Below are 20,728 nucleotides of genomic sequence, written 5' to 3'. Positions count from 1 at the left end.
TAAATTTATCTCTTAACCTGAACCTTTTTTTAATCTCTTTTTCAGCTTATGTCTCTTTTTTCTCACTCTCTTATCTTTTCAATCTTGTTTTATATTTCCTCTTTGCTTCCTTTAATTTTTCAATCTCTTTAACTTCTCTCTCACATTTTTTTCTTACCGTGTTTCTGACTTTCATTTTCTATTCATTTTTCATTCTGCTTTCTCTTTTTCTCCTCTTTTATTTCTTCTTTTCATTTCCTCCTTCCATTTAATTTTCTCTCAACCTTTCTTTATGCTCTTATCATTAATTTCCCTTCTTTTTATTCTTTATTTTATAATTCTCATTATTCTTTTTCTCATTTCATTTGTTTTATTTATTTCCTTTTCCTCTTAATCTTTCTGAACTCTTTTAACTTTCTTTCCATTTCTCTTATTCTTTCCTTCATTTCTTTTAATATATTTTCTTTAATTCTTCGTACCCCTCTTTCTTTTCTTTTAATTTTCTTAAATTCTTTTCAATTTCCTTTAAACTTTTTTCTCAACTCTTCAATTTTCTCACCTTGTCTTAACATCTCTTAACTTACCCTTTTTCAATTTTTAATGTTCTTTCTAATTTTCTTCACCTTTCCTTCAATTTCTTTTCCTTTAATTTTTCTATCTCACCTACAATTTTTTTGCCTCCTTTTTGAACTCCCTCTATGCTTACCTTTTAAATTTTTTTTCGATTCCTCTTTAACTCCTTGTATAACCTGTTCATAATTTCTTTTCTGTCTTTCCTTTTTTAATTCCTTTTTCTCTTTTCTTTCCTCTTTCTCTTTCTTTTTTCTTCTCTCCGTTTTCTTCAATTTATTGTTTTTTTTAATCTTTTTTTCTTTTTCTTTCTTAAATTCCACATGTTTCCTTATTTTCTATTTTTCATTTTCAATATCATTTTCGTATTATTCTTTCTTTTTACTTAAATCTCCCAATGTTTTTTCGGCACAATTTTTTTCTTTCATTCTCTTTTTGAAATTTTCATTTTATCATCTATGTTACATTTTCTTTCTATTTTTTCATCTTCTTTAATTTCACCATAAATCTTTTTTTTCAATGCTCTTTTTTCTCTTTTCATTTTCTAACCTTATTGCATGCCTCTGCTTTTTGATCATTTTTTACCAACCTTTTTTTTTTCAATTTCTTACAACCCATTCCGCTTCCATCATGCCCTATATGCCCGTTAATCCCACCATTGCTCGGCACATTTCGTTACTCTCTATCCCTCCCCACCGCACCTTACGACCCATCCACCTAATTATCTCATCTCTTTCCTTATCCTTTGCCCATCCCATCCCGCTCTGTTGTAATTTCTCTCGGAAAAAAACCATCGCTTCCTCCCCATTTGCTTCCCAAATCGATACCACTGTCCCAATCAATACTCCGCCGTATTGACATTGCCCGCCCTTCACCCTTTGAAACCCCCCGGTCTCTCCCTTCTTCTCGTACCGCTCACATATCTCTTGCGGCAATCCGCAATCAAAACAACACGAATACTTCTCCCACCGTATTCTCTGCTTCACCCTTTTCACCGTCTCTCGAATCCCCTCTGCATTCCTCTCTCTGCATGCCTCCAACCCGTGCCTACCATATAACACTTCCTCCTTCCCCCTTGCTCGGCACCACGGGCAACCCTTCGCCCATTGCACCAACATCTCTCGTAAATGCTCAACCTCCAATGCCTCTTCTGCTTGCCGCTTCCTCTCGTCCCAACCGTGCCTGCGCCTCTTCGTTCGTCTATGGTATATCTCCATATCTACCTCTGTCATGGCTCCTCCCTGATCTTCTTCGCTTTGTACTCTGCTCCCTCCCTGTGGATCTGCTACTCCCTCTTCCGCCGCCTCTTCTGCTTCTTCCGCCTCTTCTGCTTCTTCCGCTTCTTCTGCTTCTTCCACCTCTTCTGCTTCTTCCGCCTCTTCCTCTTCTTCTGCCTGTTCCGCTTCTTCCGCTTCTTCTGCATCTTCCGTCTCTTCTCTCTCTTCCGCCTCTTCTACCTCTTCTGCCTCTTCCGCCTCTTCTGCCTCTTCTGCCTCTTCTGCCTCTTCTGCCTCTTCTGCCTCTTCTGCCTCTTCTGCCTCTTCCGCCTCTTCTGCCTCTTCCGCCTCTTCTGCCTCTTCCGCCTCTCCTGCTACTATTTCTCTTATACCCTCTGCCTCTCCCTCGTCCGTTACCCAACTTATTTCCCGTGCTCGGCACCGGTAACACGCCTCCTCCCCGTCTTCGCAACCCGCCCGCTCTCTCCGCCCGTCCATCTCTCGGTCTAATACCCCCCGGACGCATCTCTGCGTTTCCATAAACTCCCACATCTCCTTCTCCACTCCCTTACCCTCCGCCTGCTCTGCCGTCTCCTTTACCACTCTGCCATCTCTCCCCTGCTGCACCCCTCGCAATATGATCGCCTCGCTTGCCTGGCGGCATAATCCCGTAACCGCCGCACCAACCCTACGTGTATCACGACTCGGATCGTCGGCGCATCCACCCCCAACCCCAACGCGTTGGTTGCCACAAATACCTGCTGCTGTCCCTCTCGTAACTGCCGTACAATCCTCTTCTTCTCGTCCTGGCTGCCCACTCCCCGGTGGTAACACAACCCCCCCAACCTTTTCGCATACCGGACCGTCTTCTTCACCGTATCGCAATATACGATAATCTTCCCCCGCGCCCCGTACCGCCTCTTCTTCTCCTCCACCAATCTTGCTAATACCTCTTCCTCTTCCTCCTCCGCCGCGTTGAACCGTTGTATTCGGTACTGTACGTTCTTCCGCGTCGTCGCGGCTCGGAACCAATGTACCCCCGTCTCTGGCAACCCAACCAACTGACCGAATACCTGCTCGTTGCCGGCCGTAATGTTGCCGTCAAATATACCAATTGCGTCTCCGCCTTGACTAACCCACGCAACCCCAACATTCGGGACCGCCAACCGCCCCCGGCCCCCGAATCTAACACGACGTGGCACTCGTCTACCACGATCCGGTCCAACCGTCCCATCGCTCGTTGCCGGTTGACGAAATGCCCGAAACTCTCTCCCACCGCCGACTCCGGCGTTACTAACACGACCGATGCCCACTCGTGTGGCCGCCCGCTGTTCCACTCCACGCACTCGATCCCCAACTCGTCGCAACGGTCCTTGATGTCGCCCCGCAACGATACCAACGGTACCACCACCACCGTCAAACCGCTTGAACAACCCGCCGGCAACATGAACAACATGCTCTTGCCGCCTCCTGTACCCATCACCACCACCACCGGACTCTCTTGTCGCATGATCGCCCGCAATGCCCCTTCTTGTACGCCCCTGAATCTCGCCCCTTTCCCCAACATCTTCTCCAACTGCCCCTGAATGTCCACCTGCCTCATTGCCCTCCATCGCTTGTCCTCTTCCTCTGTCGCCTGCCCGCCTGTCTCCCGTATCTGCCGCCTCCTCCCGCCTCCCTCTCTTATGGCCGAATCGAACATGCAAAACCTATGCCACTCCTGGCTAACCCGCCGGAACCCTAACCGCCTTGCTTCCGTACTAAACAACGACTCGCTGATTGACCGCCCATAAATCCCCTCTCCTATGCGTGCCCCGTGCCCGCTCTGCCCGTGGAATGCGTCTCCTACATCTCCCGCGCCGTCTTTCTCCTCCCCGCCATCCGTCGCCCCGCCATCTGCCGTGTCTGCGTTGTTGACAATATCCATAATCGACTTATCTTTGATGAACCGCCGGTAAATCGCCTTTACCGCATGCCTCCATACCATGATTCCTAATTTTTCTCCAATATAACTCAATCCCACCCGTCCAATCTCTCTTCCTACCCGGTCCGTACCCCATCGCTCTGCCTGCCATAAATGATGATGCTGCTGGCTCATTTGCTGTATATCGTCGCCCGTTGTCTCTTCCCTGCTCCTTTCTTGCCCCTCTCGTCGCCATTCTCGCCCCTCTCGTCGCCATTCTCGCCCCTCTCGTCGCCATTCTCGCTCCTCTCCTGCCCGGCTCGTACAATACCCTCGGCCCCGGGTTGACCGCTCCCCTATTCTCCTCCTTTTCCCAACCGTACCTTGCGGTCGCCCTGCATCTGTTCGCTTCCTCTTCACCGCCATGGGGAACGCCCATGCGCTTTCTTTCTGCGGCTCCCATATGTACGGGCTGCCCCAATCCGACGACCCGCGGCTTGCGCCCCTGACCACTACCCTCCAAAACGGAACCGCCAACCACACGTAATACGCCACCAACTCGCCCACCTCCCGCGGTAAATACCGGTGGATCACCTTCGCCTTTGCGCTCATCCCCATCGTCTTGTTGTACATCGTCACGAATACCATCAACCCGTCCTCGACAAACAACCCACGCGTGTCCCCGTCCGCCCCGTTCTTATACTGGACCGTAACTAACTCGGTCCCCCGCGCCGGCTGCCCGCCGCTCATGTGCATCAATACCAACAACTGTGCCCGGAACGACTTCATCGCCTCGCCGAATTCTTGCACCCGGTCCATCTTCCACCGGATGCCCTTGCCCGACCCTGTCCGTTCCGCTTCTCCCCCCCGTCGCTCGCCTTCCTCCCGTCGCTCGCCTTCCTCCCGTCGCTCGCCTTCCTCCCGTCGCTCGCCTTCCTCCCGTCGCTCGCTGTCATCGATAAACTGGCCGCGTAACCGCTCCTCGCTCGCCACCCGCTTGGCCAACCACACCTTGCCGTCAATTCCGCCGAATGCCGCCGCGTTCCGCGCGTCCTCTATAAAACTCCAACCCGCCCTCGTCTCGGCCGCGTTGTCCACTAACCGGTCCCATTCGATTATCGGTATCGCCGTCGACTCTTTTACCACCTCGCCCTCGTCGTCCGTCTCCAACAACAACACTTCCCGCCGTAACTGTGCCCTTGCCGTGTGCAACAACCCGTGTATCATCATCCGCAACGACGACATGCTGATCTGCACATGCCCGTATAACAACTCGTCCCCGTGCCAATCCACCACGCCGTCTGCGTTTGTGTTTGCCCGGATCGCTTTGCCGTACGCCCGCAACCGCAATATCGAATCCATTGGCGACGGCCGGCCATTATACGCTATGATGGTCATGAAACGCTGCACCATCCCCTGGACGCGGTCAAAATGGCTCCGCGCCTTGCGCCTCGCCTCTTGCTCGCTCTCGCCGCTCGCCCGGATCCTGTTCTGGATTTCCTCCTCACGCCCCCGCTTGGCCGTATATAATACCAACATACGGGCCACCGTCACGATTGCCGACAACGTGGGCGTATATATCAACGCGCTCTTCCAACCGTGCCCGACGTGGATCCCCAACACGGCCAACCCGCTGTATAATGCGTTCTGATACTCGTTGTCGCCCACATCATGGTCTAATAATGAAATGAAAAATGCTAATACGCAACGCTCCAACTGTTGCGTATCGTCGCCGTCTTCGTCTTCTTCTTCGTCGCCGTCGCCGTTGCTGTCTTCCTCTAACCGCATATGCGCCATTGTCGCTATATACGCGGCTTCTTGCAATTGCGTGAACTTGTCTGCTTGGCGTTGCGTTAAATGGTATGCCGGTCGTTTGTTGCGGATTCCCCCTTCTTGGCTGGCGTCTGTGGAACCTGTATTATCATTTTGTTCCCGCGCGTCTATCGCTTCGCCCTCCTCTCCCTCGGCCTCTCCCTCCTCTCCCTCCTCTCCCTCGTCTCCCTCGTCTCCCTCGTCTCCCTCCTCTCCCTCCTCTCCCTCGGCCTCTCCTTCCTCGGCCACTGCTAAATGCTGCGTCCGCCACACGTACGCCATTATCGATTTCCACGACTCGCTATACCGCTCCATCGTTTGGCCTTTCTGGCCCGAATTGAACGGCTTCTCGTTCGACTGCCCCCCGGCTTCCCGCCTCTCGATATAATTCATTGCGGCCGACCCGACCACCTCGGCCCGCGATGCTTTTTGTGCCCGCCAAATTACCCTCTCGATGGCCAATAATACCCTGGCCAACGCTTTTTCTCGGGTTGCTTCGTCCCTACCTGCTTCTCCCTGGGTTTCCCCCTCCCCGCCTGCTTCGTCGCCTGCTTCGTCGCCTGCTTCGTCGCCTGCTTCGTCGCCTACTTCATCGCCTGCTTCGTCCCCGCCCCCCTCTACACCCCCCCTTTTGTCGCCGTCTGCGTTTTGTCCACCGTCTGGGTCTGGCCGCCGCGTCGTTCCTGCCAACCACTCGCGATCGAACCCTCGTAAATGCCGGGGCCAACCCGTCCGCCGGATCCACATATTGGCTGACAACCTGGGCTGGTCGTGGATCAATGCTGCCGCTTTCTTGTCCCCTTCCTCTATTGCCTTGGCCAACTCTTCAAACTGCGTCATAATCACCTTATACCCCGTGGTGCCGACTGGGCCGCTTCCCCTGCCGACCCCGCCCTCCGTATCGGCCGCCGGCACAACCTCGAACAAACGCTGCAATGCTCCTGTTTGCCCGAACCGCTGGCAATACACGCCGTCTACCCACACCTCGCCCATGCCGCCTGCTGCTCTCGCCCCGGCTTTCCCGCCCTGCCCCCGCGGGTTGACCCATCCATGCTCGTCTCGGCAATGCTTCTGAATATCTTGCTTGGTCCGCCGGATGTGTCCGCACCGCATGCACTTCTTGCCATCGCTCCAAACGGGCAACGGCCTGATCGCTGGCACAACTCCGGCCGGGAACTGGATCCCATGGACGTCGGCCGCCAACGTGCCACCCTTCTCTAACTCGCCCGCCTCCTCGACGATGCGTTGGCGCACTTTCTTGGCTATATGGCGGTGTTGCGAATGGACGTGATACGCGATCGATCCTGCCGTTACCGCACTACGATGTTCGCGGCAAATCGCCAAACGGTAATCGGGGGAATGTATAAACAAGTTATTAAACAACTCCATAATTCCGTTTAAATGCCGAATAACCTGAATTGGTGGGTACGTGGTCGGTTGGTTGGTATTGAATTGATTTTCTATTTTCCTTTTACCTTCCTTTCTTGAAATCTCACCTTTTATTTCGCCGGGGGGTGGTTGGTTTTTTTGGGGGGTTTTTTTCCCTTCATTTCCCCTTTCTTTGCTTTTTTTCCCGCTTCCCTGTATGTTTTCAAATGGTCAACTACTTGGCTCGTGCATTACTGTCGCTGAACCTACTCGTGCATAACCAACCATATGTCTACGGGGCCAATGAACCATGTGTTTAACATCGCGGCCTTGGGTTCGACCGGTCTACCTACGCGCAGCGGGTTTTAACCATTATCTCCCTTCCTGACAACTCAAACTAATTGACAGCCGGATGCTCGAGCAGTTGGACTTGACTTGGTCCGTGCACCTCGAATCAACCGACCAATCAGCGGCGGCCCATCAAGCAGTTCGACTCGAACTGCTTGGGGCACCGAGTTCGACTCGGATCGACTTCTTGTCGGCCGCTTGGCCCGTGCGTCACCGTCGCCAGAAACACACCTTCTGACCTTGAATCGTCGATGCACGACCAACCGTATGTCTACGGGGAAAATGGACGGTGGATTTGATATTGCCGCACTCGTTTTGGTCAATCTACGTGCGCGCAGCGACTTTTGCCCATCGTTTTCCCTATCAAAAAGTCGAACTGATTGACGGGCTCAATCCTCCACCAGTTCGACCAATCAGCGGCGGCCCATCAAGCAGTTCGACTCGAACTGCTTGGGGCACCAAGTTTGACTGGGGTCGACTTCTTATCAGCCGCTTGGCCCGTGTATCACCATCACCAAAAACACACCTTCTGACCTTTGAATCGTCGATGCACAACCAACCGTACGTCTACGGGGCAAATGGACAGCGGATTCGATATTGCCACACTCGATTTGGTCAATCTACGTGCGCGTAGCCACTTTTGCTCATCGTTTTCCCTATCAAAAAGTCGAACTGATTGACGCGCTCAATCCTCACCCAATTCGACCAATCAGCGGTGGCCCATCAAGCAGTTCGACTCGAACTGGTTGGGGCACCGAGTCCGACTCGGGTCAGCTTCTTGTGGCCGCTTGGCCCGTGCATCACCATCACCAAAAAAACACCCTCTGACCTTTAAATCGTCGATGCACAACCAACCGTACGTCTACGGAGCAAATGGACGGTGGATTCGATATTGCCGCACTCGATTTAGTCAATCTACATGCACGCTGCCACTTTTACCCATCGTTTTCCCTATCAAAAAGTCGAACTGTTTGACGGGCTCAATCCTCCACCAGTTCGACCAATCAGCGGCAGCCCATCAAGCAGTTCGACTCGAACTGGTTGGGGCACCGAGTTCGACTCGGATCGACTTCTTGTCGGCCGCTTGGCCCGTGAGTCGGCCGCTTGGCCCGTGCGTCACCGTCGCCAAAAACACACCCTTCTGACCTAAATCGTCAATGCACGGCCAACCGTACATCTACGGAGAAAATGGACGGCGGATTCGAGATCGGCATGCTTGGTTTAGTCATTCTACGTGCGTGCAGCGGATTTTGCCCGTCGTTTTTCCGGTGAAAAAGTCGAACTGGTTGACAGCAAATCTTGAACCAGTTCGACTCAAATTCGTCCGTGCACGGGTTTTGGGCGACCAATCAGCGGGCGCGCATCAAGCAGTTCGACTCGAACTGGGTGTGGCATAACAGCCAAGCCAGTCAGGCACGACTGGGGACCCCGCCCGTCAGTTGAGCCAGTCAGAGATAGGAAAGATAACTATTACTTATAGTGGGCGAGGCCAACGCAGGCGCGCAGAGGCGCGCAGGAGGCTGCACGGAGCCTCCCACTATTGGCTGACGCAAGGAAGTGGGGTAGTTCCCCGCTTCGCTCAAGTGCAACCAATAACGGGGCGGTCAGTATGATCAGCATGGTCAGGGCGATCAGTGAGGGAACTGATCGCACTGAGCACACTGACCGCACTGAGCTCACTGATCACCTAGGACCAACTCTCTGATTGGTCCGCCTTAGATAGATATATACGACGACCGTAGCCACGGTCTCAGATAGTTCTTGCTTGGTTCTTCAAGCAAGCAATACACATTCACTGCACTCATACACTTTGAGTGGCATTCCGATTTGACTGTATTACCCGTGCGATAGGAGCTTGCCCTTTGTTCTATCTTTATAATTACCAACCCCAGCATTCTGTGGAGCCCGTGCTCCCTTACAGACAGACGACCCTAACAGTCGAGTGGTTTGTAATATGGAGTTGCTGTCCGGGCTGAAGGAATTCCTCGGCCCGCGCAGCATCGAGTTCGAAGACGGGCGCACCATCGACGACGTCGACGCCGTCGTCTTCTGCACGGGCTACAAGGCGGACTGGGCGATCCCGCCCACCGCGAGCACCCCACGGCCCAATGGCTTGTTGCATAAGGGACCTTTGGGGGAGCGGGGACACGCAAGACTCTCGGGCCCCACACAAAGGGGATTTGGGTTCAGCTAGTAGAAACTCACCACAGGCAAAGGCGCAAAGCCACTCATGCTCAAGCTTTTGATCTTCGATGTACCAAATACCTCTCATTTTCTATGACACCAGTGTTCTACATACACAAGCCACTGCACAAGACCTCTCCCAGGTACATGACCCTAAGAGTACCCACAATCCCAGGTAAATAGCCTGTACGGCGTAATCTTCTCCAATGTCCCGCATTTGCCACATGCGAGCTTGGAGGGGTCATGATCTTGTGGAATCTTCAGGCGCTAACATCAGTACTAACAAAATACGTCAGGTCACAGCGAGGATTCCCCACGATCTCGATAGAGGTGTATGAGCGATCGTCCCCTAGGTGAGCCTTCAGGAGCGCGATTCTGGTGATTTGCAGAGGTGCTGATGACGGTCTATAGTTAGGTCTTCAGGGGGTTTATCTAGAATGTGCAATGCCCGTGAGGATAATTTGGCCAAAGGATAAAGATGGGCTTCAGCGCAAGCCACTGTGGTCGGGGCTTATAACTAGCTAAAGTGAGTGAAGCACTAGGTCTAACTTTTCTGGAACATACAGGGCAGTTCGGAATAAATATTTCTCAATTGTGAGGCTCTTGCCGGGCAGCTAAAAAGACATGCCGCACGTGACTGGGTGATGCGGAGATTCACCCAGCTGTCTCCCATTTTCATTTATCAGCCAATCAGGACGCACATACAAGACCCACAGTGACTCGTTAGAATTCTGACGAGTCGCTGTGGGTCAACCGCGGGGTTAGGTCGGGCGTTGCTAGGTTCGACAGTTAAATGCCTGGCGCAGCCTCATTCAACGCCCAGGATAGCTTTGCGACGATCACTCGTCAATACTAATGTACAATATCCACTATGCCTGAACGCGACCTACGTATGGAGCCCGAGGCTACGGTCCGAGACGCCTCAACGGCACCTGTCTCATCCGATGTTCCAAGCGTGGAATACGAAGTTGAGCTTCTCTTACCCCGCAGCGAAGCCAAGCTGGTCGAGACATTTCGCCAAGAAATCCGCCTCTGTGAAACCGACACACAGAAATTCGGCAAGTGTATACAAAAGCGAGATGAGCTGCTGGAGGAAAACGATGGGTTCATCCTCCGGCTAACCGCCTTCGAAAATGTCATGTCGGTCGAATGCACCTCGTACAGAGGAAGGAAAGAGCGTGCACGCCCGCTAGCGACTCCGCCGGGGAGAATAGTGACAGGGGACGGCGCAGCAAAGTGGGACCGATTTGTAGGGGCTGCCGCGGTTGGATCCGACGCTATATCCAAACTCCTCCCACCCTTGAAGATGGTTAGCCTACAGTGGGGCAAGGATTTCGTCCAGCATTACCAGTTGGCCGGCAAGGGGCAGAACTACTGCAACAAGTTCTCAGCGGCGGTGAAATTGCATACCCTGGAGAACGGTGTGCGGAAGCTAAACCAACTGCTCCTTCGACGGTTTTAGATACCGGGGCGTCGTGGTGTCAGGGTAGGGGTGAACCCCATTGAGCCAGTGGATTTGCAGAACCTGGCTACTTGGAGGGACGAAGCCCCATTTATCAAAGATGGCGACCCTAGTGAGGTCCAGCTACCGTTCGTGGACCTCACTTCTAAAGATCTTCCTCCCGGCTTCATTTTCGATCGATTTGGGCTTCTGGTTCGGCGCCCGTTTGAACCTTTGGCAGGAGCGGACCCAGTGGATTCAGACACTGTCACTGGAGAGATCATCGATACGACTCCGGTAGACACGGAATCCAGCAAGCTATCCACCAACAAGAACGACAAGGATACTAGCACCACAGAGCCACTTAACAATATTGACCTTACATCTCCTAGGACCCACCGATTATCAACACCCTTAAGTTCGCCACCAGATTCCCTTGTTGCAGAAATTCTCTTCAGGGATTCTACACCTGGACTGACCGACATGACCCCGCCTGGCGATAGTAACGCCGAGGACTACCCTATTCCTGGAAACATACCATCCAAGCAGACTCCCTCCTTACAAGAAAGGCTACTTAATGGCCAAGCGAGCGGCAGCGCTACCGAAAGCTGCAATGATGGTAGTCCCCAACCTAACATAAATACCACAGCTGCTGCACGGCTCCGCCCGCAAAAGGAAAAACCAGATTACTACGAAGTGCCACCAAGGAACTCCAAGCCCACAATTCGTCAAACTAGGCTGCCAAATCCAATAAAGTTGCCCAAGGAGCGATGCTGTCCGCCTCAAATACCACCATCACTCCTAGCCACACTAGACAAATCAGATGTCCATGGAGTCCGGCGGCTGCTAACATTCACGCCGCCTCACATTCGCTTTCAGGATATGTGTCATACACATCTTAAGAAGTTCGCAGAGATAGCAACCAACGCGGAGCCCTTTGAACGGCCATTAGAGGCCAAGGAGGGATTTCGAATGTTTAGCCCTGACGAAGGGTCCCATCTCCGACGGCGCCGCACTTCGCTTCCGGACATCCTCGACAATACCCCCCTAAAAAGGCTTCGGCTTAATGACCCGGCACCGATTCAGAACTCTCTACCCACTGTCTTGAACCAAGGGTGCTGCCCAACACAAGATCCAATTCGCGACGAAGCCTACCGCCAGCGAGTGCTAGAAGAATTCCAATCCGCAGAGGACGGTCTCGACTCATGGGGTAGGAGAACAAACGATTTAGTCGCCCAAATTCTCCAAAAGAGCAAACCACCAATACGTGGGGAAGCATACTTTCTCAACGGAGAGGGGGCATTCCAACAGGCCGAGTTGGGGCGAGTGGGCATACCGATCTTCACGCAAAGTCAACAGCCATTTCAATGGAGGGGAAAGGACCGCCCAGTTTCACAGTTCTTCAACCGTATGGAAGATATCGGGCTTAATCGAACCGTGTCTGTTCAAATACCCTCTCACCCCCTACATAAGGCATCTTGCGAAAGGAAAACACTTCTGGATGTCCGAGACCGGTTCCTTCTGCAGCGGTTGACAAATAACCCCTGGAATCTTCTCGACCTTCAAAGCCCGATACCTTCAGCCCTGCCATCTTTCTTGGAAGGAGAGAATTGTCAGCTTCTCCTCCGAATACGCGATGCAGTTCTGATGGGCAACAGTGCCGAAAGGATAGCGGCGCCCGCCCAAGATTGGAACACTTGGCGTAATGTTACAGACTGGGCGCTCCTGTCAGAAGGGGGCCATAATACGGCACCGCATATGGATAGCCACGGTTACTCGACCTGGATTACGGTTCAGGAAGGGCGTGTGGGCTTCGGGTGGATGTCCCGACCAAGACAGCAGGAAGAAGAGGCGTGGATGTCCGATCCACATAACTTTACAGGAGGAGATTGGAGATACTTCGTCCTTTCACCTGGGCATACAGTATTTTTTCCCTCCGGCACCATCCACTTTGTCTTTCGGGTACAAGGGGAACAGACGTTTGCGCTGGGTGGCCATATACTTCAGTGGTCTGGAGTTGGTCGTTGGCTTGAAGTGGTCGTCACTCAGATGAAAACCCCGGAAATCACGAACGAGGATATGCAACCTAGCTCTTCAAAGTACGTTTGCATCGTCAAAGAGCTTCTGGAAAACCGAATCCGAGCGGGAAGAGCGGGGGGGGCAGGTGATCGAGACACAACTGCCAAGTTCTTCTCCTTACTGAAGGTGAGTTAGCTGTCATGTCTGTAATGAGCAGAGTAATGAGTGGACTAACAATAGTTAGGGATTTGATAATATCATGAAGGAAAGGTCGTGTATAACAAATTGAGCTCCGCGCGCATGGCTCACGTGGTTCTAACTGCACAATTTCAGTCGAGGCTGTGGCGTTACTGTTCATCTAATACACTGCGATGCTTTGGTTGAGCGAAGGTCCGGGTCTATTAGGAAGTCGACAATAGTTAGCGAGACAGAAAGGCTAGAGGAGTTGCTTAGGTATGAGAAGTCTATTCAAGCCTGTCTAAGCGGACAGAGTCTTAGTGATTGTCTTCATTAGCGAGCTAGGAGAGTAAAGGCATTATGGACTCCGGGTACTAGATTGCTTTGTCGGCCCCAATTTCGGCTCCGCTCAGTGATTCGTCAAGATATACAGCCATCTATTTCTCATCATCCCAATCGTTACCGACCGCAATTAGCTCCAAACCACGCGTTGGTTCGAGACACCACCCCGTTGGCATACTTGTAAGGGCGTAGTTCATGCCTTTGACGCTGTCCGGGCACGAATGCGCTCCACCTATAAGGCTGCCATAAGAAACCTGGAGTTGCGATACGAGTCGATTGTTAGCTAGCGGTTTCATCTAAGAGTTAGTGCTATTTGTTAGTTCGTTCTCAAAGAGACGCTCATGTTCCTAATGCCCAATGCATAGTCGATGACATGATTTTTCAGGAGCTGTTAGTAGCCACAAGCTGACTTAAAGTCAATTGTGTTCTCTAGAACTTCATACAGATACGAGATTGCCGCTGCTTAGCCATGAATCGGCACCAAGACGACCGGAGACGCCGTGCTGTGCATTGGTATAACTGCGACCTTTCCCTCTGGTGCCTGGCTGTCCTTCTAACCCTGACCCTCACACTTCATTGCATTTTTCTATGGCAGGCACGAGTCCTTCACTACAGGAGCAAGCTCTTTCCTTCAATCTAGACAACTTTTTATGGCAGGCACGAGACCGTAGCACACGAACAAGCTCCTTCCCTCAACTAAACCCAAAATATAAGCATCCTAGCACACTTGCCCTGCTCATCCTGTTCCATTGCGTGCCTATTTCTCAAACTCCTCAACCACCTAGCAGCTATCCCCTCCATTACCCTAGATCTTGCCTCACATCCCATCTCTTCCACCGCGGAGAAGGCTGCTATCTTCCACCGAGGTGCCGACGGCATTTAGATCGCGGTATATGCGCAGAAGGGCGAGCGCCTAGTCTTGGCATATGACGGTATTGGAGAGGTAGGAGTGAATGGAGGCTTCGGGCCAGCTCGAGCTGCACGGATGAAGGACTACAGAGCCAAGCTTGAGCAAGATCCGTGGTTCGAGAAGGACTTGGTCGTTGGTGATGGAAGTATCTATACTAGCTGCATGACGAGTGCTTCTAGTTTTTGCTCGTTGACTTGGGCGGAGTGGCGTGTACAGGGTTGGCCGGTCTATCTTACAAATCAAGATCAGTATGAAGCTAGATGGATTTGGTGGCCCACCGTGGATGGGTACGAGGATCCCGAGCCTCAGGAACCCTCAGACATATCCTGGGAGGATATTATCAAGCGAAGATTTAAGTGCGTTTCTCGTACTGGGAAGCTGCCATCCGTGGAGGGACATTAGGGTTGAGTTATCTAGCGATGAAGATGGCGATGTCGATATCCAGTGGGACCAAGATGTCTCGGATGATAATGACGTTAAGAAGGATGATAACTAGTGGAATGGTTTGGCGGGCGACGACAAGTGGAATGGATTTAACGATCAATCACGGACAACTATATACGGATAATTATATAACTCTAAAATGAGCTATCAGTCTAGGTTCCTGTGATTGTTTAACAAGTTTAACGACGGGCGCTTAGCACTTGTCAAAGTTCTTCTCGAGCCCCTTGAGCTTGTCGCTCTCGTCGACTTTGGCGTCGGCTTAACGTCTCGGCCTACCCAATGGCGCTTGACTGGGTTTCATGACGCCGTACGGCTCAAAGGACGAGATATCGTCAATCGTTTACCAGACTCTGGTGAGGATGCCACGGCGTGACCAAGAGTTCATTGTTGCTGCCGCTGCCGCTTGTCTTTTTGGAGCCGATCTGGGGCGGGCCGAGTTTGCTTGCGAAGTCGGCGGCCTGGGCGCACTCGGGAGATGAAGAGCTGCTCTAGGAGCTGGTTGTCCATGGTGATGCTGATATCGAGGCCCTCGCTCTTGCCTGCCTGGCTCATGTCGGCTAACCATTGTGTGGGCCGTAGCTTGCCTTTGTAGATTTGACCCTCAAGAACTAATCTGCTTCGCAGTATGGTGAGCGCCGCCAGAGCCTCGATACTTCCAACTGGCCTTGGGGGCACCTCGATCGCACATCAAAAGCTGCGCCAGCGCCACCGTCTGGCGTACAAGTTCCGTCGCATCGTCTAGTAAAAGCCGCCGAGACCGAGAAGCAGGTGGCATAAGAACGAAGCCGTACCGGTGTGGCCGGCAGCGGTTGACCAAAATTTGGCTGGGACGAGAACTGGGCCGTGATTGTGGTCCCCCCCCAACGTTTAGCGTCGTCGTCGTCGTTGAACGGCATGACCTACCGGCCGTTGCTGGCGGATGACTTGGTGTGTGGCCATTCTTCCCGGGTGGGGTGATAACAGGTCCGATGATACAGTCACGCCTGGCGCTTGCCGCAGATGACGTCGAGATCGCCGTCGCGAGCGGTTCCCCTCCGGCTCTTCAGTCGCAGTATCCACTTGTATTAGGCCCGTGATCGCCAGCCCACCCGAGCTAGTCGTGGCTTTGAGTCTCGTACCGTGTCGGGTCGGCCGTCGCGGTATGCCGGGATAACCGTCGTCTTCGCGCTTCTCAAGGTGAACGTTCGTACTACGAAGAGGTGCTGGTTGTCAGTCCATGTAGTTAAGAAAAGAAGGGGAGGGGGGTGGGCTCCAACTATCATAACAATAAGCATCGCCTCATCTTTAGCACGGCGGCGCGGCGGCGTGAAAAAGGTGTAACAGATCGTGAGCGATTGACTGGCCAGATAACGTGAAGTGTGTGGTTACAGCACCCCAGAAAGCGTCCGCCTCCCAGCTAAAACCGTGCCGACGACGTCGTCCCAATGCTGGCCTGTGGTGTCGCACGCGCGATTCGCTTCCGTAACCGGCGTTCTGGCGTCTACGTGACCGGAAGTCGTGATGGGAGGTTGTTCTCGGCTTGCCGATTGCTTGCACAAGAACGCACGGCCCTGATGTCATGGCAGAACGGCAAAGGCGGTGTCGCTGGATGGGTCCTTGTTATTTCCCTCATTCGCGGCGGAATTGTGGCGGGGTTTATGGCCCGTGCTATCTAATCTTTCTCCTTTGCCGAAAGGGAACATTGCCGACCCAACAAGGCGCTGTTGACGAATCTGTTAGATTGGTTCGAGTTTCGCCCAGGAGAGTTCGTCAACGTGCGCGAACGCCGCAGTCTGCGTGGCAGTAGCGCTGCGACCAGGGATGTGGCAGTGTCGTCTGGAATTGACCCACTTTTCATGAAATTGGACAAGCCCTGGTTGACATGCCTGAGCTTCCTTCATTCTTTGTTATTTCCTTCATTCTTGACTCGGAATGTCCTCATTTCATTCGGAATGCCCTCTTTCGGGCTGATTACAACGCCTCCCTTGCCTTCTCTCCATTAGTATAAGGAAGCGTTCTTTTCTGTACTTTTAGACCTATTGAGCAGACAATTCAATGCGCTGTCAACTTCGATCGCGTGCAACAGGCAGCCTACCTTGACAGGCTTGGAAATGAGAGTACTTGGTCATCACTTCCAGCCATTCCCGCGACAGGATGTAGATAACGGCATGCCAGATAGCCGAAAGTCTGAGTCCTTTCACCATGAATCAATCCTGCCAATGTTCAGGTCCTTCCCTATGGAGACATTGCCAGACCCCGAGTTTTGAACGCCCTGGCCGCGGAAGATTTTTACGCAGCTGGACGGTTGCCCATAGACGAGTCGAATCCATGCTGACCGACGGCTGCTGTCGTCGTGGAAGGCTGCGGCAGGTCCACATACGAAAGGAGCTCCTTAGCGCACCCCGCAGCCGCAGCCGCAGCCGCAGCATAATGCTGCCAGGCATCGTTCTTGTGTGAGTCTGCGTAATTCGAAACGCCCCGGACGACGATGCGCGAGTACTGGGTCGCCATGTCCGCCGCCTCCATCTCGAAACACAGGACATCGCCAACCACCCTCCCATCCATTTCGGCCGCGTTCGGGGCGCTCCGCATGACTTGGTCTCCAGACGCAATAAGCCCATAATGAATCTTGGTGGTCGGTTCACGCAGCGGACGCTGGACCCGTTTGGTCTTGTCACAGAGCTGACAGGTGGCTTGGTTGGGGACATGACGATATTCCAACGCTTGGCATGTTCTTGGTCCATACCAATTAAGGTTAGCTCGCTCCTCTTCAAATCAAGCACCAGAAGAGCCCAGTTGTATTACGTCTCAGGATTCTGCAATTGTTCGCAGCTATCAGCGTACACTAGCAGCACCAAAGCATCAAAGGCTTGTAACAGGTCCTGGTCGAGTCTCGTAAATGCGGTCTCCATATTGGTCGGATCTTGTACGGAGATGCCCGAGCCTCTGTAGAGGATCTGCAATACTTCCGACATCAAAACGCCGTCCAGCCAGCCGCCGGGAAGGAACCGTTTGAGCCTCGTCCGGAACGACTCATCATGCTCTGTGCAACCGAGCCACTTTGGAGGAAACCGTTGAGCGAGGATGTAATCGATCATCTGAGTGATTTGTTCCGCTGGTTCTTCGGAAAAGATTGGCATAGATGCTGCACCCGTGTCCTGGATGTCGACATTCGGTATCGCAGGCTCGAACCCCCCACTTTGAGACGTGTTGCTCCCTTCGTTCGCATCACTCTCTTTGTCTGCATCCCTCTCTTCGTCCGCATCGCTCTCTTCGGTCTCGTCTCCGTTACCGGACGGTCTCGCAGCATCGACAGGTTGACGCTTTCTAGATCTCTTCTTCGCCTCTTGTTTCTTCGTCTCTTTCCTCGCCTGCTGCTCCCTCGCCTCTTCCTCCCTCCCCAGATCTTCCACCCGTCGCTGGGCCTCTTCAGGGCCAAGAAGCTCCAGGAATTCAATCGGAATCGGGTTGTCAGGACAGGAAGGAAGACAGGCAACATGACCATTTGGTGTCCAGTCAGCATCGGCATAGTTTACTGCTTCCGCGAGCGTATATCCCGTGCTGAATCCAGAATGATAGGCCCGCGGCATGGTGACAACGACCTCAGAAGCTCTCTGGTCGATTATGGTGTATGGGATGCCCCAGTCGGTCAATGTCGACGGAGGCACAAATACCGCTGTGTGTCGGACGCACTGCTCACAGCTCCAGATTATCTCGGTGTTTGATTCCTTCAGCTTCTGGATAAAGGCGACTGCCGCCGACGGGGGAATGACTTTCCACAGCTTCCTCCCTACGTGCAAGTGGCTTATTGAATACAAGCCATAATGCTCCTCGTGCTCGGAAAATGATGCACCAAACTTGGGTCCAGATTCGTATGCGTACGGCCAGTGGAGTCCAGGAATTGAGCACTTCGTCCGCGACAGCATGTTGCCCTTTAGTGGCCAAATTATGCTCTCCTCCGTGAGGCCTGCCGCAGTGCGCTGTGGAGAGGTCTCCGCCGGAACATCCGTCCGATAATAGACGCCATCTAGGCCATTCTCGCTGTTGAGCAGCGCTTCATGCTCTTGAACCGCCTCTAGAGTCGGTAACGAACAGGGAAAAGTTCGGCGAAAGACCTGGCGCGTTTCCGGCATCTCGATCTGATAAGTCTTGTTTGGAAAGGCTTGGACACGGTACCCTCTGCAAGGCCTGGGTCTGGATGTTGTCTCATCTCTGGGTGGGAGAGACAGTTGCAGTTCTGGCGAAACGACGACCTTGAAAGCACCAATCTTTTCTGCGTCAAGAGCTCGAGCCGAGGCGAGAACAGCAGGAAAGTCCTGCCACTGATACACTGAGGGCCGCAAAACTAAAACGTTCTCTTCAAAGTCGTGTTCGACCCTAGCGCTGGAATGGTGCAGATTGGCTGGTGAATCGGTGCTAGGCTTGTCTGTTAGGCGATTACCCTTGTTGGCATCTTTGGAACGCAGCAAAACTGTCACTGCCTGGCTGCGCTCTTCCACGGGGACTTGAGGATCCTCGACTGGCTGTTGGTTCAACGTCGGAACGTCGTCGTCAGACGTGGCAGGCCGGTCCCCATGATTTTCTGGCGATGATCGGAAAGTGGCTGAATTATGGACCTCAAGAAGACGAGTTGCTTCGCTGATAATGCTCTTCAGGGCATTGGACATAGGATCAGAATATTGGTCGTCGACATCGGTCAGGGTTCTTGCGGCAGCCGATGTCTCGTGACCGGAACGCTGGACTCGGCCTCCAGGTTTCAACGCCGCCCTTGCCTGCTTGAGTCTCCCCAGCAGGTTCTCAACTTTGGTTATGACATCATCAAAACTTGTGAGTCCATGACCGGAAGGCCGTGTGCCGTCCATTTTCAAGTATGTGGAGTGTTAGGAGGAGTGTCACGGCGGGTGCCGTGGTGTCAATGACGTAGTGCTGGAGTGTGGTCTGTGCGTACCTATCACGTGGTCCGCACCATACCTAGAACCCCGCGCCTTGCCCGCTCCTCGCAACACCTTTTTCCTTCCTTAGCTTTAGATTCCACAATACAGGTTACGGTTATACTGCGTGTTATGCCAGTCGAATCCTCTCCTTCGTGACAAGGAGATCAAACGGAATTTGGTTGAACGGATGCGTGTGAGTCAGAATGGTGGAGTGTACTCGGCGGGATGTTTGAGGGAAATTGGCTATCACGTGCACGTCCTCTTAGAGTTTAGCACCTCTGGGTAAGAGCAGATTCCAGGGATTTGTCCAATAGGGATTAAGGTGGTGGCATTCAATCGCAAAATAAACTTCTCAATGCCACTCCACATGAAATGATTGGGAGGAGGCTAAAATACAGTCCACATCGCACCACCTTAACTAGCATGTGTCCCGCCATCACCCGCCGAACGACCCTAATCTTCGGCAGTGTCCTGCCGTTCTTTATCAATCAGCACCCTGTTCTACCTTACGACTTTTTGGCCGCTCAGCGCATTTACCTTCAGAGCCGCGCAAGAACAGGGCAGAGTGCTGTTGAATGCTTCTAGCCCATATTGGAACTGTCCATCGCTGACATAGACTTTGTTTCTTGATCTGGCCTTCTTTTACAACGTGGGCGGCATCTATGTCGTGTTCGGCCAATATCGCAACCTATCGCCACCCTGCGTAATTAGGTTCTTAAGGGAGATGTGTTGAGGCATTCATAAATAGCTTCGACCTGTCCTTCTTTCGCCAATCCCCACAACCTCCAGGTTTCTATCCCCTCAATCTCCACCGCCGAATGCCTTCCGTCGCACCTCTTGCAGGACGTCCCCACTAACGATCAGGTCAGTCCTCTATCATGATGTCATTGTTTGTCCAGTCTTGCCAGGTCCCGCTAATTTCGAATATTTTCAGGTACTCCGTCTTTCTTTGTTTTGATCCTATTGTCCCAATTGCCTGGCCGCATAGAAGGAAAACTGGCAATTTGAGCCCTAGAAAACGAGAAGAGAGAGTGTGCAGTACCCATCCAGATGTGCTCCACCCAACCACGAGAAACCAACGCCCGCCACTGCTGTCCGGTT

General features: G+C 52.7%; 5 protein-coding genes across 5 annotated transcripts; 2 read left to right on the top strand and 3 right to left on the bottom strand.

Moving 5' to 3' along the window:
- Positions 1–9,860: 9,860 nt before the first annotated feature.
- Positions 9,861–11,074, top strand: B0T26DRAFT_387359 (uncharacterized protein). Its single transcript, XM_060434743.1, has one exon. It carries the CDS (start codon positions 10,253–10,255, stop codon positions 10,841–10,843), a length of 591 nt encoding a protein of 196 aa, XP_060295528.1. The 5' UTR covers positions 9,861–10,252; the 3' UTR covers positions 10,844–11,074.
- A 1,074-nt stretch (positions 11,075–12,148) lies between these two features.
- On the top strand, positions 12,149–12,904 carry B0T26DRAFT_629402 (uncharacterized protein; the record flags this gene model as incomplete). Its single annotated transcript, XM_060436253.1, has 1 exon — positions 12,149–12,904. A coding segment is annotated over one exon (756 nt), but the record flags the coding sequence as incomplete, so codon positions are not given.
- A 2,003-nt stretch (positions 12,905–14,907) lies between these two features.
- On the bottom strand, positions 14,908–15,266 carry B0T26DRAFT_754225 (uncharacterized protein; the record flags this gene model as incomplete). The annotated part of the gene is made up of 3 exons (XM_060445802.1): positions 14,908–14,952; positions 15,059–15,136; positions 15,183–15,266. The coding sequence occupies 3 exons, from the start codon at positions 15,264–15,266 to the stop codon at positions 14,908–14,910; spliced, it is 207 nt and encodes a 68-aa protein (XP_060295526.1).
- Positions 15,267–16,662: 1,396 nt separating this feature from the next.
- Positions 16,663–17,113, bottom strand: B0T26DRAFT_719879 (uncharacterized protein). Its single transcript, XM_060442446.1, has one exon. It carries the CDS (start codon positions 17,069–17,071, stop codon positions 16,901–16,903), a length of 171 nt encoding a protein of 56 aa, XP_060295525.1. The 5' UTR covers positions 17,072–17,113; the 3' UTR covers positions 16,663–16,900.
- A 237-nt stretch (positions 17,114–17,350) lies between these two features.
- Positions 17,351–19,785, bottom strand: B0T26DRAFT_719875 (JmjC domain, hydroxylase-domain-containing protein). The gene has a single exon (XM_060442445.1). It carries the CDS (start codon positions 19,553–19,555, stop codon positions 17,495–17,497), a length of 2,061 nt encoding a protein of 686 aa, XP_060295524.1. The 5' UTR covers positions 19,556–19,785; the 3' UTR covers positions 17,351–17,494.
- Positions 19,786–20,728: the final 943 nt, after the last annotated feature.

Source organism: Lasiosphaeria miniovina (assembly GCF_030549165.1).
Source record: "Lasiosphaeria miniovina strain SMH2392-1A chromosome Unknown B0T26scaffold_5, whole genome shotgun sequence".
In the NCBI taxonomy this organism is placed as follows: Eukaryota; Fungi; Ascomycota; class Sordariomycetes; order Sordariales; family Lasiosphaeriaceae; genus Lasiosphaeria; species Lasiosphaeria miniovina.
This window is presented reverse-complemented; position numbering and strand designations above follow the sequence as displayed.